Source organism: Polistes canadensis, unplaced genomic scaffold, assembly GCF_001313835.1.
Source record: "Polistes canadensis isolate GaletaPanama2010 unplaced genomic scaffold, ASM131383v1 scaffold_42, whole genome shotgun sequence".
Taxonomy (NCBI): Eukaryota; Metazoa; Arthropoda; class Insecta; order Hymenoptera; family Vespidae; genus Polistes; species Polistes canadensis.
In genome coordinates, this window is record NW_014569589.1 from 756533 (window position 1) to 767337 (window position 10805).

Here is a 10805-nt window from a genome sequence, read left to right on the forward strand (position 1 = left end):
TCTCTCTCTCTCTCTCTCTCTCTCTCTCTCTCTAAGAATCATACTTTGTTATTTACATTTACAGCCTTTAGAATAATCGATCTTTAAATATGAACGCCGAAAACAAATCGAGGGTTGCCTCGCGAGATTCTAACTAGCGTGATATTTATTTTTATATTCATATATTTAAACTTATCCACATTAAGAAATGCACGAGACAAATATCTCCTTCCGTTATTTATCGTATAGTATTTTGTTTTTGGTAATTTTTTTCCTCTTTTCTTTTTTCTTTTCTTTTCTTTTCTTTGTTCTCTTTTCTTTACAACTATAGACATTCGGCATTCACATCTGAATTTTGTTGAAGAGAGTGCGTAATCGCTCAGCGACAATAAACGACGCATCATTACTCCCTCCATCTATATTTTTATATTATTATATAATTTAAATCGACATATTTAGATAATACTCGAACACGTCTTTACGACCTCATATACGGATAATCAAATTCTTTCAAAGGAACAAAGATTTCTTTAATTGACTGTGGTGACGCCCAACGAAGAGCATAATGAGGACCACCGGCTTTGTCATTCGTACCGGACATTCTGCTACCACCAAAAGGTTGTTGACCAACCACCGACCCAGTTGACTTATCATTTACATAAAAATTACCTGCCGTATATTTCAATTCTTCTAACGCCTTTCTCGCCCATTGTCTGTTCAAAATTACATAACAGATTATGTTTTATTACCGTTTTATCTTGTACGACGTAAGATTTAGAAATTACAGTATAAAGCTTACTCGTCTTGGGAAAATATCGATCCTGTTAATGCATACGGTGTGGAAGATTCAACCAATTTCATAGTTTCATCGATTTTTGAATCCTTGTAAACGTAAATGGTTAACACAGGTCCGAATATTTCTTCCGTCATGATTTTTTCATTTGGATCCTTTGTTGTTACTATCGTTGGTTGGATGAAGTATCCGATGCTTTAGAAAAAATATTGCATTTTTTTTTAAATAAAAAATATCTAGTATTTTTTTAATAATTAAAACGAGATTCACATGACTTACGAATCATCGTATTGACCTCCTCCGATTATTTCTAAATTCGGTGATTTTTTGGCATGATTTATATAACCAGAAATTCTTTTAAATGCCGTAGCATCGATAACAGCTCCAGTAAAAACAGTGAAATCTCTAATGTCACCTATTTTAAGTTTGTCACGTGTCGCTAAAAGACCCTCTTTTATCTAAAATGAATTGTTTGTTTTAAATATGAGAATAAGCGTAGAATTTATAAAATATGATTAATAAATAAATAAATAAATAATGTTTAATATCATACCTTGCTCCATAAAGATTCAGGAACGTACATTCTACTACAAGCCGAACATTTCTGACCATTAAATTCAAAAGAACTTTTTATTGTCCCGATAACAACCGTTTGTACGTCGGCACTTGGGTGAACGAAATGATAATTCTTACCACCACATTCACCAATCAATTTAGGATAATTCTTATATTTTCCCAAATTTTTACCAACTTGCATCCATAAACGATTAAACGTCGGTACCGATCCGGTAAAATTGATACCAGACAAGTAAGGAGAGGCAGTTATTGTATCTCCAAAAACTGGGCCTTCGCAAGGAACAAAGTTAACAACTCCTGGTGGTACCCCAGCTTCTCTACATATTTTGAAGATCCACCAATTGGAAAGCAACGCGGTATCTGATGGTTTCCACAGAACTGCATTGCCCTAAATAAAATTACAGTAGAAAATAAATTAAATTTACTCTTGCACATTTGTTGTCGGATGATATCGATCAAAAAAGATTAATGAGATACAAACCATTAAAGCTGGAGTATAACTAAGATTACCACCAATAGCAGTAAAATTGAAAGGTGACACAGCGGCAACAAAACCATCCATTCCACGATACCTCATAGAATTCAATTCATTTTTGCTAGGTGAAATTGGTTTATATTTTAAGGCGTCCTTGACAAAGTATCCTTGTATTTTGAAGAAATCTATTAATTCAGCTGCACTGTCAATTTCTGCTTGAATAACAGATTTACTCTGACCAAGCATAGTGGCAGCATTTAAGTGTTGTCTATATTTCTTCGACATGAGGTTAGCTGCTTTTAACCATATTTCTAATCGTTTTTCGATAGGGCACTTCTCCCATTCTCTTTGAGCTTTAACAGCAACATCAATAGCTTTCTGTATTAAGCCTGGCGTAGCCCAATAATATTTAGCGATTTTGGCTTGATGATTATGCGGCTAAGAAGTAATTTAACATAAGAAATTTCTTCTTATTAAAATAAACCCATAATATATTTAATAATAATATGTACCATGACTTGATATTTGCACATATCTGTCTTGATTTCTTCATCTCCAATGACCAAAGGTACTTCAGTGCATTTATTTGCCATTTCATCCAGGACCTTCTCTAATTCTGCCCGTTCCTTGCTGCCTTTCTGATACCCAAGAACAGGTTCGTTCTCCAGTGAAAATTCTGGAGGATTTGGTACAGGCACTATAGATCCTAAGCATCTTGTACCTACTCTGCAAATAATAATATTAAATGAATAAAAAAATTTTAATAAAAAAAGAAAAAAAAAATAACTAAAAGCATATTCTTAAAGGAGACAAGAAGATAAGAGATAAAAGTAAATATTATTCCGGCTATAAAGCATGCTGATAATCTTTTTCAATATTTATCTGTGTACAGACACATAACTTGGGACACTCTGTTCACAGTGTTATCTCTCAACGAGATTAATTCTATGCAAGCAAATTAATTCAATTCAAATTTCAAGCCACTGTATACAATAACAAACAAAATTAAACTTAGATGTACATCAAGAATAAATAAATAAATAAATAAAGAAAAATAAATTATATTTTTCTAAAAATGCACATTAAGTTTAAAAACAATAAAATATTACATAAATGTAAATGTACGACGGAACAGGATAATGTTATTTATACTTGCTTTACTTTGCTAACTTTATGTGTCAAACGCTATGATTATAGGCTGTTACATAACGCAATATACTCAGTGACCCTTTTCATTGAGATTATCCCTCAAAAAATAAATTAATTATGAAACAAAAATCATTAATAAGAATATTAATGACGATAATATTTACTTCTGAAAAAATGATATAGATAATTTTAATTAATTAATTAATTAATTAGTAAAACAAAATAAAAAAACATCAATGGAAGGTCTTACGTAGGAGTGTGTCAAATTTAGAGAACGTTAGTCCCAGCAAGATGTGGGCGTGTGGAATTTATTTTGATTATAAATAAATTAATGCATTGATGATATATATTTTTCGTGACATCATAAACCCAAACGGTTTCTTAATAAACAAATAAATAAAATTAAAATAAATAGGATAGGACGATGCGAAACTTCGAGACGCGTGCACATATGCGTGACGTCACGTTTAGCATTGAGGCATAAAAAGAAAAAAAATATTTCATGGAGGAAAACGCGAAAGGGGAATTTAAATAAAACGTAGCCACGAATGAGCTAATATTCAAACTAATTAAAGATAAGCTAGAAATGAATTATCCTTGGTAACAGATGTTAAAAAGAACACCGTGTAGTCGTCATGTAAACGGGAATGTTCTTCAAGGATACAGAAAACACTATCGCTTTCACCGCACTATTCCACTATAATTGCAGATATAAAAATAATCTCGGTAAACCTTTAAAAGAAAATTTTAAATATATTTAACAAATGAATCAGAAAGATAAGAAAGAATTAAAAACGTTAAAGGGAGAGTACATTGCGAAAAAGAATTAAAAGACCATTGAACAAATTGATCTGAACGGAAGGGAATCTCGTTGACAGTGTTATGATAGATATTGAGACAAATTAAAAAAAACAAAAAAAAGTATTATAAAACAAAAAGCGAACGTGATTGCTGCTGATGACTCAATTCGACATTTGAAATTACCGTACATATCTCTAGTTAAAAATGACACACACATACACATATACGTACAAGAATAAATCCTATTGAAGTTATGAAATAAAGCACGTAAGAGTTATTTGGTCAACGAACCCAATTCGAATATTGAGTTCGTTTTCGTCGAACGTTTGATTTTCGTGTCCCGTGTTAATAGCGTAAATAAATTATTCGTATTCACAAATAAGTTAATTAAAAATAGATAAACAAAAAGGTAGCAGCAATAACATAGTAAAGTTTAGGATCGTGTAAGTGAACAAGTGCATAAGATTTATTCTTTAAACCTTCACACGAATATAATAAAACACACATATACAGATGTAATTATTCTTGCGTGGTATGAGACTAACATAAGAGATGATGAGTGCATAGCATACACATACACGTCACATACACGGTATCATATAAACGTACATAACAGATACATATACAGGTATGAATGTTGAAATACATAGAGCACACGGACCAATGCTTGAAAATAATCAATATATTCCCTAGTATTCGGCTTGATGTCAGAAATAATAAAAGATGTCATAAACGATAGGATTATTCAAGGACAATGAAATTTCTTCCGCATGGTTCTACTCACTTTTGGCTATTCGCTATAAAAGCTTGACGACAGATATTCAACATTGTGCTCTTCTCTAAACTCTTTGGTCCTCCTCCCTTTTACTTTACTCCAACGCCCCCTCTCACTCTCGTTCTTTTCCCCTCTCTCTTTTTCTACTATCCTTCTCTTTTCCTTTCTCTTTTTGCGTCTCTATCTTCTTCCTTCGTTTGACAAACTTCTCTTACTCACGTTTTCAAATCGAATGACCAAATTCATTTACCTGTCCCTTTCTTTCTTTCTTTCTTTTTTCCCTTCTGTTTGTTAATGCACTGTACCTCAGGAACCACAAAAGGCGACAACGACAGTCATCGGACAAATGGTAAACCCAACCACCTTCGCAAACCCCCACTTCTTTTAAATTCGGACCGTATAACCAGGGCCGTAGCAAAGGTACTACCGAATTACAATACACTAAACGCATGCGCAGGTTTTAGAAAGAACAAATATGTAGATCTATTATCTAACAAGGAACAATTCGAGATAACTTAGAGTTAAACACATACTTAAGTAGTCTCGTTATTTTCTTTTCAAGAAAAATATTTTAAAAATAAATAATTTTTATTACATATTTAAACCTATTATCTAACGAGAACAATTCAATAATGTATGGTTGAACACGCTTAAATGATCTCATTGTCTTTTCAAGAAAAAAATAAATAAACAAATGGAATAAACAATTTTTATTCGAAAATTTTCTAAATTCTTATCAATGAAATTTCTCTCAAATTCGATTAATATTTGCAAGTTAATTCATATTATTAGCAATGACTTTATTATATCATCGTATGACAACGATCATTTATCGCGTCAAACCGAATGGTGACCAAGAATCACCGTTCAAGTTGCTACAAAAAAGTAAGCGGTGACCGAGAGTCGCCTCTTGAATGCAAAGGGTTAATTTTTAACAAATGATCGTCCAACTTTGATTATTTAATGATACAAAAAACAACAATTGTATCACACGAGTTTACATATTTTGTCTTTTCTATTCACTTACAATACGTACATGTATATTCATACACATACTCATTATCCACTATTCAAGAATGTTAGAACAGAATAAATTTACATGACGTTGAACTAAAATAATATCGATATCGACATAAATAGAATCGAAGGTTATACGTTTCTATATATCAATTCTATTCGTATTTACTTTATATTTCTAATTTAAATTATTCTTTATTATTATTATTATTATTATTATTATTATTATCCTTTATTTTGCATTGCTTATATGGTTAATTAAAAAATTCGAATTTTTTTTTTTAGATTAAAATATAAATAAAATTGTTACCCGCAAGCCCGTTTCTACATGTAAGCACCTGTATGAAATGGAAAAGCAGAGCCCTTAAAAGTTAGCAATATATTTATGCAAATTTTTAATGAAGTAATATCTTGTTAATTGTGTTTCATTAATTAAATCCAATATAAAAAAATATATTTACGTATATTAACTTATATGATAATTAAAAATAAAAACATTAATTGATTTTCTTTATGTAATGTTTAATGTTCTGTGAAGCTCAGCACCACCGCACAGTTCGCACACCCCATAAATACGGCTTTGGTTACCCATGTGTAAAAGAAAATTGCGCCTAATGGCATGCAAAAATATAACAAAATGAAACAATAGAAGCAAACGAGTAGGGGCAGTTCTTATCAGTATGTAAACAAAAAATAATTTTAGGACTATCACAATAACTGTGTTTTATCTACTCTTATCTATTTTATATATATATGTCTATATATAGTAGTGTAAGTACATATATACTTACATTTGATTAATACTGTTAAGGGTTGCTATGCGAAATTCAATAGATTAGTCAATGAATCAAATATATTTCCTTATATATACAAGGTGGGATAATAACTTTCACCACTTTGAATATCTCCTTTATTTACAATCGCATTAAAAAATTTCAAAAAGAACACTATTGCAAAGGGAAATCTAATGGTTGAAAGAATTTTGTTTCAAGGTCATTTTTTTAAGAGATTTCAGGGTTATAATGCAACTTTTTCCTTTAAGGTTTTTGCATACAATTGCAAACAAAAAAAATATTTGCGTCTTCTTATTTATATGGTCCACCCTGTATATGTATGCATATGTGTATCAATATAAATTCTTGTGAAAGAATTTATATTTATCAAAAATTGATAATATATATATATAGAAAGTAAATGTGACAAATATATTACAAATCTAATAGATAATTGTAAACAGAACCTTTATTTCATTTATCCGTCATATGAATCAATTGTCTTCTTGTTGCATTTGCAATTCTCGAAGAAGTTGCGCTCTTTGTTTTTCTAATTCGTCTTCGGAAAGTTCATGATGTTCTGTATTTTCGTTAATTGATTCTTCGCTATGAACAGATGGTCTCCTATGTTTTTCTTCTTTTCGCCTTCTCTCCGGAGATTCTTCGGAAGACGGTAATCTTGAGTGAGAACGCTATAAATCAACGCATACATGTATAAGAAACGTCATAAAAAATAGCGTTAGAACTAATAATAAAAATAAAAGATATACACATGTGCCGGTGATTGTAACAATGAATTAATGTAAGCCAAAAAATAGAAAAAAATGAATTTTATGTGATTTATTGAATGTTAAAATTATTTATACTATAACACATGTATCTCTCTCCTTTCATCATTGTGTTAATTAAACGTAACTTACGGAATGACTTCGGCCTCTCTTCTTTTTATTCTTCTTTTTTTTCGTCTTTCTCGTGTCGGATTCGGAACTTTCCGATTTACTGGCTATACTTGCAGAACGCGATTTGCGTTGTTTCTTTTTAAATCCTTTATCACTGCACTCAGATTCCTATTTAATTATTAATATATATTAACAATTTGCAAGGATGAGATGTATGTCTAAGAAAAAAGCGAATAAAAGAAAACTTTACATACACTATGCGATCGAGATCGAGATTTTCGGTTCTTTTTTTTTGTTTTTTTCTTTTTACTTCTTATATGATGATGACTACAGCTTTCTTCAAGCTCGTGTTGATAATCCTTAAAAATACGTATTCTCTCACTTTCCAACGTTATTGCTTTAAAGTCAGGCTCCTCTTCCAATTTATTTCTCACATCTTCCCACGTCATCTGATAATCTACGCTAATAGTTTTCAATAAATTTTTAAAACTCGTCTCCAATTTCTTAAATTTACGCGTTTCCTCTTTAACTCGCTCCTTCTCCCGTGCCTCGGCTTTTTCGAGAAGTAAATTGTACGTTAATTTCACGTTTCCCGCGTCCAGCGTAGCAGACTTTCGATCTTCGCAAACAACCGTTGCAAATTCTTCGAAAGTTGTACTGACTTGGACTTCGAAATTTTTATCTTTAAGAATTTCACGAATAATTTTCTTTTCGTCATGAAATCTAGACTTCAAATCTTCGACATAAAATTTAAATAAATCTAGAGGAGTTGATCCCGGCTGTCCCAGCATAACTGAAAAACGTAAATCTGCGGATAACATTGGATAAAGTTCTACCCAAAGAGACATGGATGTTAATTTTCCTTGTTCATGAAGTTCGTCCAATAAACTCTAAAATATAATATATGTGATATAAGATTACAAAGAATATTTTCAATTAAAAAATAAATTAAGTTTAAAATAGAAAAAGAAATATTTACAATAAAACCATCACGATTTTTTCTTTCTAGTCTTTTTCTTCGCTTTTTCTCTCGCTCTTTTTCCTCTTCTTCGTCCTTCTCTAAATGTCGAATATGATTTTCAAATACCAGTAAAGCATCTTCTTTATCCATTTCAAGTAAATCTGCATCTTCCGCAAAGGCTGAATGTTGCAAGAGCAATGCTTGTGCTTCTTGCCATGTAGTTCTATACGTCACATCTGTCATTGAGTCTAAAACATGGGAAAGCCTTTTGGTATTTCTTTTTTTTAATTGTTTCGCTTCTTCCTTTTCACGTTTCGCCAAATTAAATATAACGTCTTCGTAAATGTCTCTTCTATCCGGATCTCCCACCGCTCTCCACAATTCTAAATTGCCAAACATTTCTTCACATTTATAATACTTTGTAGTACTTGTCATTCTTTCATTTTCCAGTAAAAACTGTTCTAAATCTTCTTTAGCCCTTTTTAATCTGTAGCAATTCAATAATTGGTAATCCATAAATGCAAATATTTCAAAATCAAATATAAGTTATCGACTAAAAGTTTAGGTACATACTTTAGAAGAAAACAAAAATTTATTACCACCACTTAAATTTGTAGAGAACCTAATATTTACAAACAAAGACACTTAAGGTATCGCAATGTGATATCAAACAATACTGATTATTGTGAAAACATTACTTCAAATTTGAAAAATCTGATGAATGTTAATAATAGTAAAGTCATATAAAACATATTGAAGAATAAAAGAATGTTATAAAAATAGAATCTACAGTTGTTTGTACATAAGTGTGTACCCAAAATTTTTGGTTAACAATGTATATTATTTACTTACCTTAATCTTTCTTGTTCTCGTTCCTCTTTGAGCTTCTGCGTTTTATATGCATTAAATGCTTGCTTACGTTCATTTAATTTTTTCATTTGTGGATATCTTGGATCATTTTGAATAAGTTTTACTGCTTGCTCCCATGTAGCATTAGATGGCACATCTCTTTCCTTCAATAATTCTTTAAATGCTTCTATTGCTTCTTTTTTATCTTTGAACATCATTTTGGGTTCAGGAGTACTAGTCCGGCTATCATTTGCTGATCCTTTCGCAGAATTACTATCTTCATCTGGTTTTGTAGGTGGTGTTGGAATATTTATTGCTGCGAGTGTTGCAGCCATAGCTTGTTCAATTGCAGATTTTCCTCCAGGCTCAGGAGTGCTTGTTTGCGATAAGGTACTAATATTTGGAGACAAATGTTGTATAGCTACTGGAACTATTCTATGTACAAAATAATATATATAAAATAAATGTAGGAGTATATTTAAAATAATCGAGCATAGTTTAACATGTTACTAACGTATTTGTAGCACTAGCAACTACCGCAGCTGCAACAGCTGCAGCCTCTTCAGCAGCAATTCTATTTTTTAATTCTTCTAATTCTGGAGGAACAGTCCATCTGGATTCTTTAGTAGTTACGTTGTGATAATATATTTTTCCATTTTCTGATTTATACTCTTTCCATGGACACTGCGATAACATTAATTCACTCGGTGTTTTCAATTCATCTGGTTTTTCCCATAAAGATTGTTTAGTAATACTATTGTAATAATAAGTACGACCATCTGGAGCTTTATGTTCGGTCCAATCTGATTTCTTCTCTGAAGACACAGGTATACCCGATGGGGTATCACTAGCTAAAGGAGTTGGAGGAGGAAGTCCTGGCGCTGTTATTTGTGGTGGTGCTGCTATAATATTCCATAAAAAAAAGACAAAGATTAAATTACTATGCTTATCAATGAAATTTTTGATACAACTTACTAACCTATTACTCCGGCTTCTGGCGCAGGAGCAGTGGTTATTGGAAAACTAAAACCAGGTGGTGGAATAGAAAACTGCGGTGGCATTATACCCGGTGGACCAGGTGGTAAACTAGGAGATGCAATAAATGATGCTGTAGGCATAATTGGTGGTACGAAACCAGGCGTCATATTAGGTGCTGCTGGTGGAAATCCAGGTACCGCAGCAGGTGGTGGAATTCCATCATTTGATGCCTAGAATATATCATCAAATAAAACATTAATTAAATATAATATTATGTATCTTACTTTTTCTATTAATTTATACTTAACTCTAAAAAAATATGGATATAACATGCTTATTTACTTATTGTACAATAGAGTATTAAATTAACCTATAAAAGTAATTACCATTATAAAATATAATAAATATTGTTATAATAATAATTAAATGCGTTCGAATGAATATTTTAGAAGTTCAACCTCTTTTAATTATATTATTTGAACATCATTGAAACGATAGCATAACGAACAATAAAAACCATTAAACTACTAAAATGATTTTAAATTCGTTTACATAGATTTTGTAGCTGAACTTTAGAATTTTACACATCCATACACAGATGTATGACTGCAGTTTCAAATGGGATCCGTTCTTGACAAACTTGTCCTAGGGGGCAGCCTTATAGCAAGATTATTTGACGCAAAAATTTTGACATTGAGTATATTAAAGATGACAATATTACAGTTAAGAGAACAAAAATGAGTTCAATATTTTATCTATAATACATAATTTATTTTAATA

General features: G+C 31.3%; 2 protein-coding genes across 3 annotated transcripts; both read right to left on the minus strand.

The window, feature by feature from the left end:
• Window positions 1-5: 5 nt before the first annotated feature.
• On the minus strand, window positions 6-4943 carry LOC106784940 (delta-1-pyrroline-5-carboxylate dehydrogenase, mitochondrial). The gene is made up of 7 exons (XM_014744969.1): window positions 4558-4943; window positions 2336-2549; window positions 1830-2261; window positions 1326-1736; window positions 1052-1230; window positions 779-967; window positions 6-692 (listed from the first exon to the last, which is right to left on the minus strand). Exons 1-7 carry the CDS (start codon window positions 4599-4601, stop codon window positions 458-460), a joined length of 1704 nt encoding a protein of 567 aa, XP_014600455.1. The 5' UTR covers window positions 4602-4943; the 3' UTR covers window positions 6-457.
• Window positions 4944-6789: 1846 nt separating this feature from the next.
• Window positions 6790-10638, minus strand: LOC106784939 (pre-mRNA-processing factor 40 homolog A). Of its 2 annotated transcripts, none has more exons than XM_014744968.1 (8): window positions 10412-10638; window positions 10027-10255; window positions 9562-9946; window positions 9051-9482; window positions 8217-8685; window positions 7492-8127; window positions 7259-7405; window positions 6790-7030 (listed from the first exon to the last, which is right to left on the minus strand). In XM_014744968.1, exons 1-8 carry the CDS (start codon window positions 10412-10414, stop codon window positions 6833-6835), a joined length of 2499 nt encoding a protein of 832 aa, XP_014600454.1. In that variant the 5' UTR covers window positions 10415-10638; the 3' UTR covers window positions 6790-6832. The 2 variants fall into 2 exon arrangements, with proteins under 2 accessions (XP_014600454.1, XP_014600453.1); XM_014744967.1 differs by having other exon boundaries at window positions 9562-9949.
• Window positions 10639-10805: the final 167 nt, after the last annotated feature.